Below are 23,756 nucleotides of genomic sequence, written 5' to 3' on the forward strand. Positions count from 1 at the left end.
ATTTTACTTTAAAATTAAATACTGTTTGTAATTTTTAAAAACTTTTATTAAAGTATCTACTTAAACCCTTCCATATATTAAGTATCTAATATAACTTAAAGAAGTGTTCTCAAAGTGTCACCAGCAGCATCAGCATCACCTTGGAAATGTAGATTCATGAGCCCTGCCTCAGACCTAGTGAGACTTGGATGTGGGGTGGTAAAATCCATAATACATGTCTTCTGGGTGATTGTGATGCACACTGAGGCATGAGAACCACCGCCTTAAGGTAAATGGCATTATAGAAACAAATTCCAAGAAGGCCGCAGTTCAACTTTCCTTTGTATAAACCTCCTACAATGTACCAGATTTGAAAAAAAAAAAACCACACAACACATATCATATATCTATTCAACTGCATAGCAATACCTTTAATTAGCAAACATACAGTGAACATATTTTTGTATAATAAGTGTTCTTCTTTTGAAAAAAATTTCTGAAGTTCTGAGCTTGAAATGAAAACAATATAAATCACTGGCTTTTAGGATATGCAAGTCCTAATTTCTTAATTTTATAAGTGAAATATAAATTTTTAATAAAAACATTACAAATTATTACCAAATTTAATTTTAATATTATTAAAATAACCATAAAATGAGACTATGAATATACAATGCAAAGTCACAAGTTTTGTTTTTTTTAAAGTCCAAATAGCAATTCTGATTTAGAACAAGTGATGTGTACGATTCTTAGAGTAACTAGATATCACAATTTATAGTTCTATGTTAAAAAAAAACTCTCAGCTACAGAATTCTGAAAATCTTAAAATTACATTTTTCAGACACCAGTGAAGAAGAAAGAGGTTTTTAATTTGAGGGCAGAGTAGAGATGGGAGAATTGAGAAGAGAAACTGAGATCCACTCACTGTCACACTCTTTAGTTACAAGTGAAGGAATGTAGAGGACACCGTAAGAAGGTTATAGAATGACTGCACATTGTACATTGTTCTACAGCTTTGGAGAACGTGACTCTTAAGTATGTTTTTCAAACATTTCCCCCCAAGCCCTAGAATTCACCAAAAGAAACGGGTTGACTTAAATGCAAAGAAGAAACAAATCAATTCATGTTTAACAGAGCCTAGTCGGGGACATTAAATGGCAGCATGCTGATGACCTCTCCAGATTCGGTGACAATGGCATCATACACCCACTTGCGGCTGCAGCGGCACTCTGGCCCACACTTGTTGGAGTTGCACTTGGGACAGGGGTAGAAGCAGCCCAGGCAGTTCTTCTCCAGGCAGTCGCACAGATCAGCATCGTTACAGATGAGCTTGCCACTTTTGTCATACTTCCTCATAACTCTGCTAAGAAAAAGAATGATGCTAATGTGACAGTGAAATTTTCCTCAATGCTGACGATAAATTATTATGCAGCAAACTTCATCAATACGATACTTTTACTCAGAGGAAATCACACACTAGAGATTACCCAGCACCACTTCAGAACATTAGATGGCAATGATGTCCTGGGAAATTCTGCCAATATGTGACCAATTTCCAATGCAGCTGGTCTTGTCACTGAGAATAATAAATGTTTTACTTATTTCATCCAAGAAAATGATGAGGAATAGCTGATTAAATCTTCCTTCTACAGATGTCCCAATTTTTCCTTTACAATATAACCATTCTTGATGGAATTTTCCCTAGTAAATCACATTCTTTTTTCTTTCTTAAGAAAAATGTCCTATAGTGAATACAATTACATTTTTTTTAAATGTCAGGCATTAAAACTTACTCAGTTACTATACCATCATCATTAAAAAAGTAAATACATAAACAATTCTGTTGCTGTTTTTTACCCAATGTGGAAGAAGAAAACAGGTGACTAGATGGTGGGATCCACTGTAAGCTGATTTAGAGGTAAGAATTCTGTACCAGACAAGAGCACCTGAGTCTACACCTTGCTTCAGGTTCCAACACTTTCTCTGTCAGCCTCTATGACACATCCGGGAAGAAAATGACTTTTACAAAAATTCCAACACCCTCTCAAAATCAAACCATTTTGAAATAAATCCTTCAAAACTGAGCTACTTGAAAGTCTTAGAATACTCAAAGTGCCTCGGTACAGCCTGTATCCAGTATTACCAGATGGAGTAAAAAAAGGCTGTGAAATTATGAACTTCTGCACCCTGTGTTCCCAAGCAGGCATAACACCTCTCTTCCTGTCCAGTAAGTAATGTTGTTCTACCCTCTTCCCTCTCTTAATAAAGTAGGGAAGGTTGAGGATCACCATGCATACTTGCTGCCTGGTTATCACACCTTAGTGGAATGCCTTACAATGAGGATTTACATTTAAAGCATTTCTTCTGTGGAATGGAAGCCCCCCCACCACCTCCCAAGCCCACCAGGAAATTCAGATGTCAGCTGAATTTAAAATCTATTATGGGAATAATGGGAGCAGGGGGCCATAAAGTCAAAAGAGGGATCGGATCCTGTTCCTCTCCCTTGGCCTTAACCCAAACACACTCTCGTCTTAGCTCAGACATCATGATAGATTTTATAGTTTCCTGCCCACTGATGCTATGTTATGTAAAACTCTGAAGTATCATACATACAAAAGTAAACAAAACATACATACACAGATAAAAAAGAAATATAAAACAAACTTATATGTTCACTGCCCAGCTTAATAAAGGGTATTGCACCTTCGAAGTCCTCTTTATGCCCCACGTATTGCATCCTTCTACCCAGCCCTCTGAGAGGAACCACACCTCAGTATTATACAAATCATCTTTTTATTTTTAGTTATGCTACATGTGTATATATGCCCAAGCATATTGCATTTTTCCTTCTGTAATTTTTTTAATCTATTACATGATTTGAGATTAATCTCTGATGGTACATGTAGCTATATTCAAATATTTTTACTTCTAAATGTAATGAATATACAAGTTACTTATCTTTTCCATTATAACTGGGCATTTGGATTATTACTACTTTATTTTCTTTGTTACTGCAGTGATGCTATGAAACTTCTTGAACATGGCTCCTATTATACAATACGTGTGTAATGGTTTTTCCAGGAGTAAAGATGTTAGGTTATAAGCTATATAGGTAATGCCAAACTGTTTTTAAATAGTGGTTGTGCCATGTTACACTCAATTCATGTCCCATAGCTTCATCAACATTGATATCATCAGACTAAACTCTTTGCCTGTCTGGGGAGTGGGGCACTTCTCCATACATTACTGATGGGGTTCAATATCCTGAGTGTTTATTAGCCTTTTCTTCTATGAAATGCCTGTTCATTGTTCAGTTCATTTTTCTCAGAGGAAATTTATTTTTTATATTGACTTGTAGAATTCTCCATATATTTTGGATACTAACCTTTTAAATTATCTATGGCCTCCTCCTACCTTGTGACTTCTGTCTCATTATTTTTAGGGTGTCTTTTAATGTGTATAAAATTCTTAATTTTAATGTAGTAGAGTTTATCAACCTTTCTCTTTATGGTTTACTTAGTTTATACTTGTGACGCACAGCAATCATTGTACTTATTTGACACCTGAATCCACTCCCTTAGTTATATTACTTCTCCTTCAAATGTTATCTCTTTCTTACTTTTATAATCTTTCCTACAAAAGTTGTTACCTAATGCAAGGGCTTCTGCACTGCAGCCCTGTTTTTTTTCTGTAGCCTTTTTAAAAATTGATTTCTAGTTTGGGATTACAGTCTATTTCTTGAAGTTACTAACTTCCAGACCATGAGGTGATACTGTACTTTAGAAAACATTTTTACATTATAAACAAGGGACAACCTTTAATTAGTTTGCTTTGTCAAGAAGAATGCATGCATTTTATTATCTCACAGATCAAATATGATAAATGGGGATCTTACTTGTATTTTACAGAAAAATACTCATTCATCTTTGACATCCGTGCTTTCTTTTTCTGCTGTCGTGTTTCAGGATTAAAGTCCGCTACCAGTGGTCCAGGGTTTTGAAATGCCAAGCATCTTAACTGCCGCTCTATCTGTTGCTGTGAAACAAATAAAAATGTATTCGTTGTAAGAACTGGATGGTTTTATCTGTTTTACATTGTATCAAAACAAATTTTCTGTAACTTATACCATAATGGCAGGAAAGGATAAATACTATTTAACCGGAAGAAAGAACCAGTTTCATCTGTTTAAGTTTCAAAAGATGATGTAAATTTCCTCAGTTTAGGTCAGTCTTTCTGAACAAAAGAAGTCTATAGTGTAAAACTTATGCAATAAAAATGTAAAAAACAACCAAATAAAAATAGGATTCTTTTTATACCTACAAAACACCAGTTAGCTTCTCAAATATCACAGGGATGAAAGTCAGAACGAGCACTTCACAGTGGAGAAGGACAAAGGAGAAAAGGCCCTGCCACAGTTGTTAGCTGAGGACGCCCAGGGAAAGTGTGTCACATCACAGAGAGCCCAGTGCACACAGCCTCCCCTTCAGTGCTGTGGGGCGTTTCAGAGCTGCTTACTACCCTGGCAGTGTGGGCTCCATCCGCGCTCTGCTGCAGAACACTGCCAACTGAAGTTTATACTCTCAGTCAAATCCCCAATTCGAAGAAGAAAATCTTGTTAGAATGGCTTTCTAGAGTGTTAGTGTAAATTTTCAAAAGTCTCTAGGGATATTCTAAATTAAATGGGGCCTAATCGGGAGGACAAGTAATGAAGATGTTTCAACCGACCCTGATAACTTATTTTGAACACATAGCACATGTGTCATGAGGGAAGAAAATGCTCTTTTGAAGGGTTTTAGAAGAATGCAACCTGAGTGGCCCAAAAATATATAGGCTAATAAAGAGGGACTAGAAAAAGTAGGTTTACAGTTGTTAGTATGGACAATGATACAACACATAGTAAATAGGAGAGATTCAAGATGGTGGCAGACTAGGTAGATGTTATAATCACTTCCTTTCAGGACAAAACTGGAATTATAACTAAAATACAAAGCAATGAACCTGATAGCCAACTGAGGACTAGCTGAGAAGTCTTATGACCAAAGGTTTACAGAAGTCACATCAAGACTGGTATAAAGGTCAGAGATGCAAATAGGGCTGACCTCACTCCCATAGGTGGCAGCTGAGATTCCAGAGGGATATCTCAGCTGCAGAGGTTTCCCCTGAGGAGAGTAGGGTTCTCAACCTCAAGCCAGGCTCCCCAGGTCAGAGCACCAGAGCTGGGAAAAGGCCCTTACATAACATTGGGCTGTGAAAATCAGTGGGGATTCACACTACCAGGGAGAGACAGGAGTCCACTAGAGGCTCGGTTGCCTGCTTAACGGGCCAACACACAAATCTCATGCACAGCCACTCACCCCGGGCTCCAGCAAAGGGAGGGCAGAGAGCACTAGAGTCATAGGAGGAAGGACTCGGGTTTGTATCTCCGGGGAGAGAGCTGAAAAGACAGCAGTCAGAATCCCTGACCTAAGTGCCTCTGCCGCACCACAAACACCATCTTTCTTGGGTGGAGCACTCCCCTCCAAGAGGCATCAGCTTGGGGGAAAGAAATAGATCCGCCACCTGGACTCCCTATCACCCCACCCCGCAGAGCGTGTGCCTTGATGAGGAAACAGCTGCCTGGACCACAGCGTAGAGGGCAGACTCAGGAGGTGTCAGTGACTGAGTTCTGTAGCTTTGAGGTGGGGGACATCCCCCCACTTTCCCTTGAACCTGACTGGCACCTCCCCCACACAGGAGATCTGCTACTCCCACTCTCCAGGCTCCTGGCGGCCCAAAATTCCGGAATCTGGTGGCTCCACCTGGCCAAGATCTAGGCAAAATCCAGGACAGATTGAGAGGTGTGGCTCTGGGGCAGGGACCGCTTCTTCCACCTTCTCCCAAGCCTGACCAGCAATTCCTCCTGATCTACTAGTCCCATCCTCCCGACTCCCATTGCTGCCTTGCTGAGATCAGGCTCCAGGAAGAATCTGGAAAAGGCTGAGTAGTATGGCTCCAGGACAGGGGTCATTTCTCCCTTATACACCCAAGCAGTACAGAGCCCTACCTTCACGTGGCTAAATCTTGGTCTGTTTGGGACTGATAAATTCTACTGGCCTTACCCTGACCACTCCCTCAGATTCCAACCTACCACAAAGGTGTGTATGTGGCAACTAGACTTGGTATACCCTGGGCGATTTACTGAGTGGCACTGAGTTTGAAGCTGTGTCAGTCTGGTGAACACCACTCACCCCTACCTGGTGATTCACTGAGAACCTACCTCATATGACTCAAGAATCATCAAAGGTTCCCTCAGTGACTGAGCCTAACAGGCAGCAAACAACTGGGGAGGCAGGCAGAGATCGAGGCAGCCAGAGGCAGATGCAGGGTGACTTGGGACTTTTGCTGACCTGCCCACAGGCCAGGTGCTGGTAAAAACTGTCCTTGGTGCAGAGCTTGGTTCTTCATACACACTCAGGCCAAGCAGAGGCAGCCACAAACTGTGGATCGCTCTGTAGCTTCAAACAGGCTGTCCAATGCCAGCTACATGCAGCATCTGACATTGGTCTGCACCAGAGCCAATCCCGAGAGACCCCAGAATCAACATACCCAGGGACCAGCTTCGAACAAAATCAGGGCAGAATCCAAATAGTTTCAAGTGCAGCATATCCAAAAGAAGATCTTGACAAGTGCTAGACCCTGCTGAAGTGAATTCTGCTTTGTGTGGTCAGCACCTGCACAGCAGCTCGCACACTGAAGTATAAGTCAGTCCTTAGAGTCAGCCAGACTCTATGTCAATCCCACACATGGAAAGGTCAATAGAAATCAAGACTCAAGTACAACAGGAGAGGCCACATAATCCACACAAGAATAATTCCTGGAGCACCCAGCTCTGGTGATCAAGGAAACTGTGCCACTGGGCCTGCCAGGACACCTACAACATAAGGTCACCCTACAAAAACTGGAAGTCACAGCAGATCTACCTAATCTTGTGTATAAACAAACACAAAGAGGTAGTCAAAATGGGGAAACAAAGAAACATGACCCAAGTGGAAGGATGGGAGAAATCACCAGAAAAAAAGCTAAATGAAATGTAGGCAAGCAATTTACCAGATAACACAGTTTGAGAAAATGGTTATAAGGATGCTCAAGGAACTTAGCGACAACTTCAATAAAGAGATAGCAAGCATAATAAGGACAAAGAAACCTTAAAAAATTCACTCAGTAACAAAGACTACAATACCTGAAATGAAGAATACATGAGAAGGAATAAACAATAAGGTGGATGAAGCACAGGATCAAATCACCAATTTGGAAGACAAGGTAGTAGAAAACACCCAATCAGCGGAGCAAAAAGAAAAAAAAAAAAGATTGAAAAAGATGAGGATAGCTTAAGGCAAATTTGGGATAGCATGAGCATAACAAAATCAGCATCATAGGGGTACCAGAAGGAGAAGAGAGAATATAAGGGATTGAGAATTTACTTGAAGAAATAATGACTGAAAGCTTTCCTAACCTGGAGAAGGAAAAAGACATACACGTCAGGAAGTGCAGAGAGTCCCAAAAAAGATGAACACAAAGAGGCCAACACCACGACACATCAAAATTAACATGGCAGAGGTTAAAGACAAAGGGAGAATTTTAAAAGAAGAAAGAAAAATGTACCTACAAGGGTGCTCCTATAAAACTGTCAACTAATTTCTCAACAGAAACATTTCAAGATATAAGTAATTGGCATGCAATACTCAAAGTGATGAAAAGCAAGAGCCTTCAACCATGATTACTTTACTCAGCAAGGTTATCATTTAAAATTAAAGGAGAAATAAAAGAGTTCCCTAGACAAGACAAAGCTAAAGGAGTTTGTTACTTCCAAACCACTGTTACATAAAAAAAATGTTACAGCATCTTCTTTAAAATGAAGGAGAAGAAAAAGAAAATAGAGGACCAGAATTATAAAGAATAAAATACTAATAATAAATACATACCTATCAATAATCACTTTAAATCTAAATGGCGTAAATACTCCAATCAAAAACATAAGTAGCTAAATGGATATGAAAACAACATCTATATATACATGCTGCTACAAGAGACCTATCTCAGAATGAAAGATACACACAGACTAAAAGTAAACGGATGGAAAAAGATATTTCATACAAATGAAAATGAAAAAAAAAATCTGAGGTAGCAATACGTATACCAGACAAAATACAACTTAAAGCAAAGGCTATAGTAAGGGACAAAAAATAACGCTATATAATGATAAAGGGAGAAACCCAACAACGGGATAAAACTCTTGTAAACATTTATGCACCCAACATAGGAGCACCTAAATATGTAAAACAAATCTTGATGGACATCAAGGGAGAGACGGACAGTAATACCTCATTGACATCAATGGATAGATATTTCAGACAGAGAATCAAAAAGAAATAGCAGTATTAAATGACACACTAGATCAGATGTATTTAATTGATATTTTTAGAGGATTTTACCCCAAAGTAACAGACTATACATTCTTTTCAAATGTATGTGAAACATTATCTAGAATAGACCACATTTTAGGTCACAAAAGACGTCTCAATAAGTTTAAGAAGATTAAAATCAAATCAAGCATATTTTCTGACCAAAATGACAAAACTAAAAATCAATCATAAGAAGAGAAATTGTAAAACAAAGACATGGACATTAAATACCATGCTACTAAACAATGAATGGGTTAACAATGAGATAAAAGAAGAAATCAAAAGATACCTTGAAACAAATGAAAATGAGAATCTATAGGACACAGTGAAAGCAGTCCTAAGAGGGAAATTCATAGCATTAGAGGCCTACCTAAAGAAACAATAAAAATCTCAAATAAACAATCTAAACTTACAATGAAAGGAACCAGAAAAAGGACAGCAAAGCCCAAAATGAGTAGGAGAAAAGAAATAGTAAATATCAGAGAAGAAATACCTGAAATAGAGTAAAATAAAAGACAATAAGAAAGCAATGAAACCAAGAGCTCATTCTTTGAAAAGATAAACAAGATCGACAAACTTTAACCAGACTTACCAAGAAAAAGAGATGACCCCAAAAAATAAAATCAGAAATGAAAATGGAGAAGTAACAACTGACATCAAAAAAAATTACACAGGATTGTAAGAAGTACATATTATGGAACAACTATGTACCAAACACAAATTGGCAATCTGGATGAAATGGATAAATTTATAGAAACATACAATCTCCCAAAACTGAATCAAGAAGAATCAGAGAATCTTAATAGATTACACCTAGTGAAACAGAAGCAGTAATTTTTTTAAAAACTTCCACAAACAAAAGTCCTGGACCGGATGGCTTCACAGGTGAATTTTACCAAACATTCAAAGAAGAATGAACAACAATCCTTCTCAAACTATTCCAAAAAATTCAAGAAGGAGGGAAAAAATTCAAGAAGATTCCCAAGCTCATTTAATGAAGCCAGCATTATCCTAACTCAGAAACTAGATAAATATACTACAAAGAATGAAAATCATAGGCCAATATCCCTGATGAACATAGATGCTAAAATCTTCAACAAAATAATAGCAAACCAAATACAGCAATGCATCAAAAAGATCATACACCATGATCAAGTGGGAGTTATTCCAGGGATGCAAATTTAGTACAATTATCTGCAAATCAATAAATGTGATACACCACATAAACTAAATGAAGGATGAAATCACATAATTATATCAATAGAGGCAGGAAAAGCATTTGGTAAAATCCAGCACCCATTTATCATAAAAACTCTCAGCAAAGTGGAAATAGAGGGAACATACCTAAACATAACAAAGGACATTATGACAAAACCCCAGCCAATATCATATTCAATGGGCAAAACTAAAAACATTTACTTTAAGATCAAGAACAAGACAGGGATGACTACCTTCACCACTGTTATTCAACATAGTACTGGAAGTTCTAGCCACAGCAATCAGACAAGAACAAGAAATAAAATGCATACAAATTAAAAAGGAGAAGTAAAACTGTCATTATTTGCAGATGATATGAACTGTATATAGAGAACCCTAAAGATTCCACCAAAAACTACTAGAACTGGTAAATAAATTCTCTATAGTAGCAGGAAGGGGAGAAGTTATGCAGATCTGGGTAGAAAGGATGAAAGGATTAAGCATAAGCAAAAAAAAAAAAAAAAAAAAAAAGAACCCCAAAAACCAACCTCATAGTTTCAGACAAGAGCATGGTGATTACCAGAAGGAAAGAGGGAAGGGGAGGGGTAGGAGGTAGTGTAAGAGAGTAAAGGGTGTATAAATGGTGATGAAAAGAGATTTGACTTGGGGTGGTGAACACACTCCAATATATGAATGTTGTATTATAGAATTGTACACCTGAAACATATATAATTTTTGTGGAATATCACTCCAATAAATTCAGTTTAAAAAGAAATTAAAATTCTGTAACTACGTATGGTAAAAGAAAAAAGAAAATGATACAATAATTAATAAATAATAATACAAGAGTAAACTTTGTTTCACATACTCAGAACTGTAAACCTACTTTTGCCAACCCCTATATACATGAAATACTATACTGGAAACAAAAGGAAATCTTTCAATATATGAACTTTATGTGAAAAATTAGTAACAGAATTTCAGGCTTTTCTATAGTTTATTTAGTTTAATAATAGTCTAATCAGTCCAAAATAGTATAAATATATTAGAAATATAAATAGTATAAAATCTTTAAAATTTCATTTGGGATGTGTGTATGGATTTGTTTTACAAACTTAACCTCATGAAACAATTCTGTATTTAGGTATAGCTGTGAAATGAGTACACTTATTTTCATCTATTACTATTTTCAGTAGCATAGGTAGAGTTTAAGAATATAGATAGCAGGGTAAGCCTATGTATGTTCTAATCTGGCCTCTACCACTTGGTAATGGTGTGCCATGAGCCAGTTCCTGCTTCCCTAGGCCTAGTTTCTCCTTTTGTGAAATGCAGTTACAATAGTATTGTGATAAGGATTAGGTGAATTAATATATACAAAGTTTTAGGACCATGACTAGTACGTAATAGGGGAAAAAAAACCCCAAAGGTTTGTTAAATAAAAACACTTGACCATATTCTGTAAAACACTCTATTCCAAGGGCATAGTAACTGGGCTAAAAATCAGAAGACTGAGAGGCACAGAGGAGCTGGGCGAAGTGAGACAGCTTAGCAGCAAGCAGAGTAGAGAGGAGGGAAAGACGCCCCAGTGTGGGGAGGAGGCAGAAATCCTTCCTGAGGAGTCCTGACTGGGCCCCCCTCCTCTCCCAAATCTGGGACCTCCGAGACCCCCATGCTGGGAACTCCCCAAATACCATGGAATCGTAATATCCATATGCCATACCAGTTGCTTTTGTCCGATTTGACAGTTTTTCTCAGGACCTGTGTGTCCCTCTTCAGTGGAATTGTTTTTTTCCGATTGTTCACTCATTTCTGACCACTAAAAAAAGTAACTAGAAAAAAGCAAAAACACATTAATTTCATACATCTCCAGTAACTTTATCCTGTGACTTTCCTGCTCTCTGTATACATCTTTCTTTCAAAGCCAGACTTCTATCTGCCCTCCTGGTTTCTTTTCTACCACTCACATTTTTGGTTGTTTGTTTCATCTGTTCATTTATTCTGATTTTTAGGTACCACGTCTAAGGAAACCATGTGGTATTTGTCTTTCTCTGTCTTACCGCTCACTCTTAAATCCTGCATGTGATCCCCCAGTCCACTTTACTGACGCCTGTCTTTGCTGGTGCTCCATGAGCACTTCAGCTGGACCTTTCACAGCACCGCGGACCTCGCGGAGCTGGAGCAGGAAACGCTGGGCCCATCCTCCCCTGCTTAAGAGGACTGTGAATTCTTAGCTCTCTATTTTCCCCCTTTATGCTCTCTTAAAAAAGGTAAGACACATCACTGTCCTAAGTTCGAAATAAGTTTGGGGATACCTTATCCACTCCCACGGTTGCAGTTGTCTTCTCTTCAGAGACCACTCCCCAGAGGCTGTCCTCTTCACTCTGGGTTTCCGAAAATTTCCTAATACAGCTTGTGCTAAATGGGAGTCATCAGTTTCCCATGAAACTCAGCTGCTAAAATCCCTGTAATTTACTTTGAAAATACTTCAGTACACATAAGGGTGCCTGTGTGTGTGGTGTGTGTGGGGGAGGTGGTGTGACTTAGGTGAAGCTGACACGGGATGCTAATCACAAATGCACTGCCCAGGCTGCTCTGCAGGCTCTGTCAGAAAGGACTACGCTCCAGAGGAGGCTTCCACAGCCCTGCTGCTTTCTCGCTTTTGCTCTCTCTCTCTCTCTCAACTGCTGGCACTGACTATAAGGTCCTGTTTCTGTCAAAGGAAACTAGGAGTTATGCTTTACCGAGTTGACCTGGGTCATTTGGCACCAGCACTCTGCCTGCCAACTGGAAACTCCCTTTCTATCAATGCACCTTCATTCTCTCTCTGCCTAGTGAGCTAGACATTGGCTGCTCACTTTTCTGTATTCCCCTCTCCAATTAATTCCCAACATTAGGTTAGGAAGTATGTTGATTTTTTTCCCTCCTAGTATTCTTAATATTGATTCTTTCCACTCTCTATCAGGTGTCATCCACCCTGAAGACAGTAGTACAAGTGACAGTACCTTACCCTTGACCAAGACATCCTTAATGTTCCTGTCAGCTTGACTAACCTTTGGACATGTTTCTTTCTAATTGCAGGTCCCCAACTTCCCTCTTCATACGTCACTTAGTTCAGAAAATGTAATTGTAAATTCTTTTTCGTCCCCTTTGAGAGGCAAATCATCTCCCAGACTCTCACACTTTCACAACGCAGCAGTATGTTTTTCAAGGATTGGAAGCCATCTCTTAGAAATGTAATCAGCTGGAAGGATGGCATCTCTATTTGGTGGGCACCAATTAGCCAACACAGGTGGCCAAATCACAGAGGTAAACATTTACAAACTCGGGAACAAGTCAATGTGCTCTGCACCTGCCACTGATCTCTCTCTCCCATAAAGTATTATACTCTAGTATTTTCTTCCTCCCTTTTGTTTAAGCAGAGGTAAGTTCAGACTGAGTTCTCATTTCTCTCCCCTACCACAATAGCTTTGAATAAAGTCTTCACTGCCTGTTTAACTTTGTCCAGTGCAATTTTTTTTTCTTTCATACTGTCACATGTGGTTTTTCATCTGGTCAGTCCAACATTCCCTGAAAGTATTTTCAAGTTGTCTGAAGATATACTCACATAGAGCCATTTTAAAAATGACAAATCCCAGACCTACTGAGGTTATAATTAGCAGAGCAGAATCTTGGTAACCTGTCTAATAAGCTTTCCAGGTGAATCCTTTCCTTAGGTAAAGATGAAAGACATTAGGATAGAGAAAGCAAGTATGATTTTCTCCATCCAGTCTTGCCATCTGATTCTAAAATATGTTGTCCATATTTTCTTCACACACTCAATTCAACTAAAACATGTGGTCATGTTGATATTCCTATATCAGAAATGTCTTTATCTCATTCTTACTAAAAGATTTCACTTACTGCCTCCACCAATAATGTTCTACATCCCTGGCATATCAGTGCAAGTTCATCACTACCACCTCCGATCTACTTGTCCAGGCTCATACCCCCTCATATTTTCACTTGGACGAAAGCTGCCTGACCTCCCCACTCCCATTAATACACCTCCCATCTCTTACCTAACTAAGACTTCCCCTTTGATCTTTCTTTCTGTTCCAAAATGCCTCCCTATCACTCTAGAATTCCAAGGTCCCCTTTTTCTCTTGGTCTCTGTTTATAGAGACCAAAAAAAAATTCCTCAAAAAAATTCCCCAAAAAGGGGCCCTATAGCCCTCTAGCTTCTTCAGGTAATAAATTCTACCCTCCTCTACCCTGAATAGATATTGACCTTATGATCATCTTTGCAAGCAAGAACTTGTCCTAAAAAGACATCCATTTAACTGCACTGGGAAAAACTAAATATTTTATGAATATCTCTCCCTGAGATACCTTTGTTTAATTCCTTTGTAGAATGTAGGTCTCCACAAATAGATTCGAGGATAAACTTGCTCTTTTGTATTCCAAATAAAGCAAAAGAAAATTATAATAGAACTTCACCAGGGACTGAAATTGTAATTGGATTTTATTACAAACCCAAAATATCTGTCCCAGGAAAAGTAATACAAAGGTTCAGAACTCCCCTTTTTCTCAGTTTCATATTCCCAAGGCAGAGGTCCTTAACCAGAGAGTGAATGCAGGGGGGGCTTGAACTTGGATGAGTAAAGAATACATATTTATTTTCACTAACCTCTAACTGAAATTCTGTCATTTCCTACTATTATAATGCAACCAACAAACCACAACATGTGGCTTTTTTACTTATGAAAACACAGATGTTTTCATAACCCATCAGAGTTGTAGATATGTCCAAGTGTTATTTGTGCTAATCACTTCTTCAAAATAATGGTAGTTTTTAGATTCGATGTTAGATTTTGTTATATATATGTTAATAATAAAACACATATTACTATCACAACTTGTTTTTAACACTTTGATAAGTATATTTCAATATAATTGGTTTCCTTTGTAACCTTACAAATTTTACTTTATATGATTAAAAACATCATTCTAAGAAACGGTCCACAGATAAAACAGCTGGCCAAAGGGGTCCATGACACAAAAAATACAATTAAGAACCCCTGCAAAGAGACAGGGAGAACCCCCTGCTACCTCCTCCACTGATCATGGTGATGAAAAACAACAGCTTCTGGCTGCAGAAGATGCTCATCTGCAAGCATGAGGCTGGAAGCAGTGTGGTATATCCTGGGTTATTACTGCATTTAATGGAACAAAAAGTGTACGACATCAATTTAACAAACTCTATTTTGTACTAACATTATACCAGATTGCCGATGAAAGATCTACAATAGTGTCAAACACAAAGAGAAGAGGCTCCCCCAAGTGGTAGATATTATAGATTCCAGGAGCAGGGATCCTCCAAGTGTGGACCAAGGAAGGTGCCAGAATGGAAATCAACTGCTTCACTAAGTAGGTTGGGTAGTTTACCTGACATTTACTTCATAACAAGACTGTCTCCCTGGAGGATGCAGTTCATTGATTCACATTCTGGCACACATTCCTTGATTCACCATGAACAGGGACCTTGAGGAGCTCTGGAGTATATCTTGTCTGTAACATTTTCCTTCTGTAGTTAATTCAACTTCTTCACATGTGAGTTCCTATTTTTACCAGGTCAACAGCTCTGGAATCAGGGGGTTACACCTTTCTTTAACCCCCAGCAAACCTAGGATTATTATATATAGTCAGGGCTTAATAAATAGCTCATGAATATTATGCTAATAGTGTCAATTACTAGGCACCTACAATGTGCCAAGCACTTTGTTAAACATTCTACATATATTACTTTATTTAATTCCATGACAACACCCTGAAATAGATATTATTATCTGTATTTTATGGATGAGGAAACTGAGGCTTAGAAAAATCATTTAGGCCCCATGAGTTTGAAACCCAGATTTGTCCGGCTCCTTTAACTAAGCTCCTTTCAGGATGTTACACTGCTTTGAGGTTTGATTTAATGGTGATCACCATCTCTGCAACAAGATATTGCTGAGGGATGGGATGGAACCCATGCCAGTCACACAAAGCCTTTCCAAAAAGGCGCCTGGAGAAGGAGTAGAGGAAGGTGCACATTAGATAATCTCGAGTTTGCCTCCTCCTTCAGCTCCTCTGTCAAATACCGCAGAGGCTGTGCTGGGAAGAGGCTCCCATTCAGGCATGTAAACCACATCTGACCTCAGGATTGGAATCAGATATCAGCATAAAAGAAAAACATCACATATAGACAAAATTATCCTTAAAAATGCCTACAGAAAGTCCTGCAGGGGACTAGCCCTACACAGCGAGGTATTTCTCCAGGACTGAAATAGATATTGTTTCTTAACTTGAGCATCAGATGAAGTGGTTGGCTTCATCATGGTTAAATTATGTTTACCCTTAAACCTCAGAATCACACACCCTGGCATGTTGCTCACTCTATGGAGGCCTCAGGAACTGGGTCCCACAGAAACACCATCAGGTCCAGATGTCTGTCCTTGATCACTCCGAGGCACAGGTCACCAAGGGAAACGCGGGCAAACTGACTCAAACTTTAATCCCTTCCTCTTATCTTAGGATGCCCCTACCACCAGACAGTTGAATTTTGTTGAGCTGATTATATCGTGCATAATGTAGAATAAGGATTTTTTTCTACTTTTATCCCTAAGTACACTAGCAAATTATCAAAGCAAGAAAAGTGTTTAGTTTAAATTCTAGCTCAAAAGTTTGTCTCTACTTTTATTCAGTAGCAGATTAAGAGGTTTATTCAGAGGCACTAGCCGGCAGACACTTCACAAAAACCATTAAGAAATAACAGACACACACATGGACACTGACGGAGAACATTCAAATGGGTAATATAGTAGTAACTTGACCAGAAAGTGTTCATTAAAAGAAATCACAGTAGAGAGCCAAGCTATTTTAATCTCACACTGTCTGTGACCTTAGCTTCTATACTTGCTAAATATGACAGGTCACTGGGATAATTGGCAGGTTAGTCAAACCCCACCAGGAACACACTTGGTAAAGAGAAATACCTGCTGTGCAGGTGATCAATTAAGTCATTCCCTTGCTGCCCCCTCCCAGCTGATTCGGCTATTTTCAAAGTCACAAAAACCGCTCAATAACCTTTAACAAAACCTCCATTGCCATTTGTCCAAAAGAATTAAAAGTAATTTTGATTTAAGCCTTTGAAAATGTGTTTAGATAAACAATGTTAATGCTTGATAAGCAACTTTATTTATAATACATACATTTTCCTTAATGCATATTAATTGCTAAATATTCCAACACACACATATACTGCACACACATACACACACTTCTGTGTCTCAATATAAAATAATGTGAAAACAGATGTCATATTTTAAAAATAGTTTGAAAGCGCAGTCAGCAGAGCATTTGACAAGACGTGGAACACGATGTGACCATGTAGTTGTTTTTGCTAACGCGGGGAATTCTGCGGGCTGGCATTGCTCTGAAACCAAACCCCTGAAGGGCCCGTCTGAGCCAGTTACTGATCATCATCCATGAGAACTTCTCTACTCACACCTTTTTTAATAATCTGGATCACTTGAATTATACATTTAAATTCTTTCCTGGAATTTTAAAGATTGTAAAAACAAGAAACCTGTCTCCTCTGCCACATCAATGGAGAGCCGAGAAGGAAAAAAACTCCTTTATAAGACCAGAAGATTGGACCATTTTCAGCATTATGCTGATAAACACAATCAGCATTATCTTGATGAAAATACTTAAAAACCACTCATCCCAAATTTCAAGTGTGAAGGTTTCTTTTTTTCAGATTCCTAAAGCCCTTTTATGCTCATTTTTTTTGGGGGGGGGGGGGGGGGGGGGGGCTTTCATTTTTATTTCAGTCCACACTGCAACAAAAGAATACCAATTTTCTTCCACTCTTAACTACAACACATTAATGTGGCAATATATATTCAGAGTTAACACTCAGTGGCTCTCTTTTGCCTCTTTTTTCTCTACCAGCCTCAGAGGCAATCAAGTTTAAATGCATCTTTGAAAAAGAAGTGCCTTTCTTATTATGACCTTCCACAGTTCTATTACTCCCAATTTCTTAATGAGAGTTGCCTTGTCAAGCTGAAGCAGAAGGTGGTAAAGAGAAAGTCCACATACCTTTAAGTTCAGTGAAAAAGCAGGAAAGAATACTGGAAAAAAGAGAAACCGTACTGCTTTGTTTCCTTTGTTTTGCTGAGAAACCATATAACCCTCTCGGGAAAAAATCATAGGTCCCTAAGGTGCTTCTATAATTTAACACTTTAATAATATTGGCCGAGAGGTGGAAAGGTGGAAACACGGATTTGGGGCAGGGGGGTGGGAAGGTGGGGGGTGGGGGTGGTCGTTATAGATCTAAACATCATTAACTCTTTTTTCCAACGTGAGTCTGTTCTAAAATCATATGAAATCAGGAGAAGATCATGCCTTTGCTTGTTCATTTTTCATTTGCAATAAAAAATAAATCTAGAGTTAAGTTTTGACTCTACTGTTCAGTCCCATATCTCTACTTCAAATGTGCAACCAATATTAACGCCAAACTGCCCCCTGGTTACTTTATACTTCAGTGGAAATAATATATATAATATATAATAATATATATAATTAGGTAATATACCTTATATATTATTGTGTAAATAATAGATGTATTCAGTGTAAATAATATATACATATATCCTGGCAAGTTGCTAAAATATATATGTATTTAAGCTAAAAAGCCATTTAAGAAAAAAAAAAAACCAACCCATTATTCCAAGAGAGAACTAAACCATGTTCATAAGGTGTGTCTAGGACATATTCATCTCTAAACTACAACACTCTGACCATTGTCCTCCATCACTAGGACTCAGATATTGTGCTGTGAAAACCATCCTACTGCAGGTGAATGCCCATCGTGTTCATTTGTGAACTATAGGGTAAAAATGGCCATTTTATTCCAAAATACTTTTGTTGCAAAGAACAAAGGAAACAAAAAAAAGAGCTTACAACCCGTCTGTCAATGATGTGAAACCTTAAGGTAGTGCCAGAATTAAGTACACTTGACCTAAACTTTATACCCATTAAGTAACTTATATTTTTGAGATTATACAATACATTTTGCTTGTCAAAAATGTTATTTTGTCATTTAAGCATTATTAATCACATCTTGCCAATTAAGGGTTGATAAACCCCAAAGCAGGTAAAAATCCTACTAGACTTTCCATAGTAAATCAAATCTTACAAATATACATTACTTGGCCATCGTCTGGCTTTGTTCTTATACAATCAACAGGAGAAGGTACTCTTCACTGATCTAACATAACAAGGTGCTACAGAAAGAACAAGCATATCAAGGGCCAGATGCAAGGACAGTGATCCTCTTAAATACTGGATGGAGGAAAATCTTCTACAGGATAAGGATTATGACCAATCAAGAAAAGTCTCAACTGAAAGCTTTTTAAAAAAATTAAAGTGGTGAGATATAATAGTGCACCACAGAAAAGACACTTCCTCTTAATTCTTCAATTTAAAAAAGAAAACAAATCACATAAAATAATTATCCTTATTATTACTAAGTTTCTTAAGCAAAATCTAATAGCTTTCCAAACTAATGGTGTTTAACTGACATCTCTTCAGAACCTGGCATCATGTTTTTAAAAGATAATGATTTAATATTAAAAGATGAAAGAATGTATTCAAAGTTAATAATACCATGTTAAATTTACTAGTCTAAAATTTACTGCACTTTTGACATGACTTTTATGAAGAAAATATATTTCTTTCTCTTCAGAAGTTCTCAGGTTCTAGAGAATACATTAGAAGTAATTTAGAATTGGATTCTTTTATTTTTTTTAAAGATTTTATTTATTTATTTTTAGAGAAGGAATGGGAGGGAGACAAAGAGAGAGAGAAATATCAATGTGTGGTTGCCTCTCACACACCCCACACTGGGGACCCTGCCTGCAACCCAGGCATGTGCCCTGACTAGGAATCGAACCTGCAACCCTTTGGTTCGCAGGCTGGCACTCAGTCCACCGAGCCACACCAGCCAGGGCTGAAACTGGATGCTTTTTCAAATGAAGCACTCATATACAAACTTGTGTGCTTCAGAGTACCACAACTCATAAGCTTCTTTATTGTCATATTGTTTACAACTGCAAAATATTGGAATGCCCATACATAGGGGAGTGGTTGAATAAACTGGTACATTCACATGTACCATAAACTTGGAGTACTATGCAGCTATGAAAATAAAATAAGAAAGATCCCTAAGAAGTGAAAAAGTGATTTCCAAAATATATTATTAAATGGAAATATCAGGTACTGTTAACTGTGAAACGGTAATAGTTGTACTTTGGAAATGCAGACCTCCTAGTAGGAATTACCAAGGCAGTCCAGAGTGAAGGGAGCTGGTCTTTTGAGCCAGGATGGGTGTGGCTCCATCCCTGGAGGTGCTCAAGCATATCTATCACCAGGACTGTGAATCATTCACTCAGCAAGTACTGACTAAATACCTCTTATCAGCCAGGCACTGTGTGAAAGATTAAAAGACAAATAAGACTTGGTCCCTCTCTTTAATGAGCTCAAAACTCTAGTAGGAGATATGCAATCAAGTACAAGATGTGCATCACAAGCGCTCAGAACACCATCAGGGCCAGTAGTGAGAGGGGAGGGATTGGCTGCTTTCCCTGGGAAGGGAGGTATCAAGAAAGTTCCCCAAGAAGGGGTGCCAATTGAGTTCATCTTAAAAAAATGAACAGAGAAATACAGGTAGAAAGGGAGTGGGAAGGGCATTCTAGGTGAATGGAGCTGCTCTGAGCAAGTTTTATGTAGGAGAAGTCTACACACAGGATGGGGTAAAAGTAGGTTTATAGTCATCTATATGGAAAATCATACAATAATTAATAAATAAAAATACAGTAATAAACTGCTTCCCATACTCACAAAAGTAAAACTACTTTTTTTTTTTTAAGATTTTACTTATTTATTTTTAGAGAGAATGGAAGGGAGGGAGAAAGAGAAAGATCAGTATGTGGTTGCCTCTTACACACCCCACACTGGGGGCCCTGCCCGCAACCCAGGCACAGGCCCTGACTGGGAATCAAACCAGCAACCCTTTGGTTTGCGGGCTGGTTCTCAATCCACTAAGCCACACCAGCCACGGCTGTAAAACTACTTTTAAAAAGTTTTATTGATGAAAGAGAGAGAGAGAAACATCACTTTGTTGTTCTACCCATTCATGCATTCACTGGTTGCTTCTTCTATGTGCCCTGACCAGGGATTGTACCCACAATCTTAGCACATCTGAATGACACTAACCAACTGAACTACCCAGCCAGGGCCTGGAAACCTGTTTTTGCCCCACCCTGTATTTCAGAAGACTCTATTTGGAGTGGCTATGATAAGGCTGAACGCCAAGTGTACTACAGTAGCATCTCTGTGTTTATAGAAACTCTAATAAATGTCATTCCCAATGACAAAAATAGAGTGTCTAGCAGGAAGATGAAATACAGCAAAGGAGAGGAAAGTAAATAGAATTACGCAATTTCAGATCCTCCAGCAGCTACATTTTGGAAAACCATTATGATAATTTTACACAACTTCTAACCTGAACAGTATACAGAGATCAGTATAAATATATATAATAGGTAGGTGAATTGTTTCACTATTAGTACTATTATATTTACTATTTACTACAATTACTATATATTTACTAATATTTAATATTACCATTAGCATAATTATTATGCTAATATTACTCTACCAATTTGATTTACCAATGTGAGAGTACACTTACTACTTCATGGACAACTTCCCATTCTCAGAACATGTTTTGTATTTGCTGTACCTAAACTTGTTCCAGTTATCCTCTCTTCCAGGAATGCCTTCCCATCATGCCTTAAAAAGTTTGACTATTGTGTAACAAAAGGTTGAAAACAGGCATCTTGACTCAGGGCTTGGCCTTGGCCCTAGCTTGATGGGATGGACTGGGGCCCGTGGTGATGGAGAAGGGAGTGAGTGAGAGGAGCAGGGCCCAGCACTACCACAGGCTGCAGGCTGCCCAGTACAGAGCAGATGCTGGCAGCCAACTCTGGCAAGACCCCGACCAGCCTTCTTCAGGAGTATGGACCACAGGAGGGAAGATGCTCATGTATGACATTCTCAAAGGCCAGGGCCAAGCCCACCAGCCTAATATCACCTTTTGGGTCACCGCTGGTGACACCAGCTGCATGGCCATCTCTATTTATTGAGAGGAAGTGCTTCCCAGATGAAAGTATGGAAGATAAAGAATCTCCACCAAAGGTGTCTGAGCTCAGGAGAAGTTCTGACTGGCATGGCTTGATTTGGGGAGCTCAAATATATTTGGAAATATAAAGGCCCTTTCTTCCAGCAATTAGTATAACACTTTCAGTCTTGGACAGGGGGAGCTCAGGGCCCCAGCAAGAAGGCAGCCAAGCACAAGGCAGCTGAGGTGGCCCTCAAACACCTCAAAGAGGGGAGTGAGCTATTGCTGGCCCTGGAGGACAGCAGTTCTTTTTCTCTCCCAGACTCTTCACTGCCTGAGGACATTTCGGTTTTTACTGCTGTAGTAGCTGCTGCTCCTGTTCCATCCGCTGCCCCAACCAGGAGCCCCCGCATGGAGGCACAGCTCCCCACTGCCTAGTCTCCCCTCAGCAGTCTGAGTGCAACCCTGTCCGTGCTCTGAAGGAGATGGGGGTGCAGAAAGGCTGGCAGTTGCCTGAGTCCAGGGTGACTCAGGAGTCTGGGCCAGCTCATGGCAAAGAGTTTACCATGACCTGCCGAATGGAGCATTTCATTTAGACTGGCAGTGGCACTTCCAAAAAGCTGGCAAGGCATAATGCAGCAGCCAAAATGCTGCTTCAAGTGTACACCGTGCCTCTGGATGCCAGGGATGGGATAGAGGCAGAGCCTGATGGTAATTACGTCTCCACTGGTGTGGGCTCCTGCCTGGGTGGACTTTGGAACCATAGCCCAGGCTGCGTCTGGGATTCTCTGTGAAATTCAGTGGGAAAGAAGATCCTGTCCCTCTGCAGCTTGCTCTCTGGGCTCCTTAGGTGCTCTGAGCCCTGCCTGCTGTGGCATCCTCAGTGAGCTCTCTGAGGAGGAGGCCTTCCATGTCATCTACCTCGATTTTGAGGAGATGAACCTAAGTGGGCTCTGCCAGTGCCTGGTGGAGCTGCCCACACAGCCAGCCACCAGGTGTCAGGGCTCTTCAACCACCAGGGAGGCCGCTCATGGCGAGGCTGCTCCTCGTGTCCTGTAGTGCCTCAAGATCATGGCAGCAGCAAATATAGCTCCAGCTGGACTTATGGACGCACACCCTTGCTCCCTGCTCTTCCTGCCCTTGGCCAGGCAATCTGCCCAGCTCTGGTACCCCTGGAGGTGCCATCTCTACCTCTGACACAGACTGCCTCCCTGCAGGCTGATAAGCATGGTGCCAGGGGCCAGGGACCAAGTGCCTCCGTGGTCCCTAGAGCCCAGAATAAAGGTGGTGCTCCTCGGGTTCTTAAACCCTGCTCAAAAGGGAGGGGAAAAAAAAGGCACTTTTGACTTAGAAATCCCTCTTTGGGGAATTTTTTTCTAAGGTAAAACTCTTTGCAAAAATTTAACATCTTATATTAATTGCTAGATAATAGAGTTGCTAAGTTGGGAAAATAAAAATTTGATACCTTAAAATGATATTGTGGAAATGTCTTGTTGATAGGACGAAAGATATACACGCTCAATTGTTAAGAAAGCAGATTCCAGATAAGCTCAAGGGTATTTTTTCTTCTTGAGACAGTTTTAGTAAACTACATTTTTCTAGGACTTTAACCATTTCTTCCAAGTTTTCAAACTTATTGACATAAATTTGTTCATAATAGCATCATGTCTTCTTTTAGGGCTGTAGCACCCACATTTATGCCTCCCATTTTATTTCTAATATTATTTGTGCCTTCTCTCTAGATTTATAATCTTGTCAAAAAAAAAAAAAGCAGCTTTTCATCCTCCCTTCTTTATTTCTGGTATTTTCGTTTTCTTTTTTATGCCCTTGTATTTTGGGATATGTTAGTTTTCAGTCCTTTTTAGCTGCTTAGTTTTCAGTCTTTCTTTATGCCTTAATATAAGTATTTGTGTATATAAATCTCATTTGGTCTG

General features: G+C 39.2%; 1 protein-coding gene and 1 pseudogene across 1 annotated transcript; one reads left to right on the plus strand and one right to left on the minus strand.

Moving 5' to 3' along the window:
- Positions 1-1,116: 1,116 nt before the first annotated feature.
- ARL14EPL (ADP ribosylation factor like GTPase 14 effector protein like) lies at positions 1,117-15,055 on the minus strand. The gene is made up of 4 exons (XM_054589935.1): positions 15,042-15,055; positions 11,338-11,446; positions 3,875-4,014; positions 1,117-1,339 (listed from the first exon to the last, which is right to left on the minus strand). The coding sequence occupies exons 2-4, from the start codon at positions 11,422-11,424 to the stop codon at positions 1,117-1,119; spliced, it is 450 nt and encodes a 149-aa protein (XP_054445910.1). The 5' UTR covers positions 11,425-11,446; positions 15,042-15,055.
- A 6,579-nt stretch (positions 15,056-21,634) lies between these two features.
- On the plus strand, positions 21,635-23,019 carry LOC129083539 (RISC-loading complex subunit TARBP2-like; annotated as a pseudogene).
- Positions 23,020-23,756: the final 737 nt, after the last annotated feature.

The sequence above is a fragment of the Pteronotus mesoamericanus genome, unplaced genomic scaffold, assembly GCF_021234165.1.
Source record: "Pteronotus mesoamericanus isolate MK-2021 breed Mesoamerican mustached bat unplaced genomic scaffold, CSHL_Meso_final scaffold_167, whole genome shotgun sequence".
NCBI classification, from domain to species: domain Eukaryota; kingdom Metazoa; phylum Chordata; class Mammalia; order Chiroptera; family Mormoopidae; genus Pteronotus; species Pteronotus mesoamericanus.

Bases quoted from the DNA above. Each gene is read 5' to 3' on its own strand.
- ARL14EPL (XM_054589935.1), bottom strand. From the start codon at position 11,424: ATGAGTGAACAATCGGAAAAAAACAATTCCACTGAAGAGGGACACACA. The intron at 4,015-11,337 runs GTATGGCATATG...TTTGTTTCACAG, and splicing joins AAATCGGACAAAAGCAACTG to CAACAGATAGAGCGGCAGTT. The intron at 1,340-3,874 runs GTAAGATCCCCA...TTTTCTTAGCAG, and splicing joins TATTTTTCTGTAAAATACAA to AGTTATGAGGAAGTATGACA.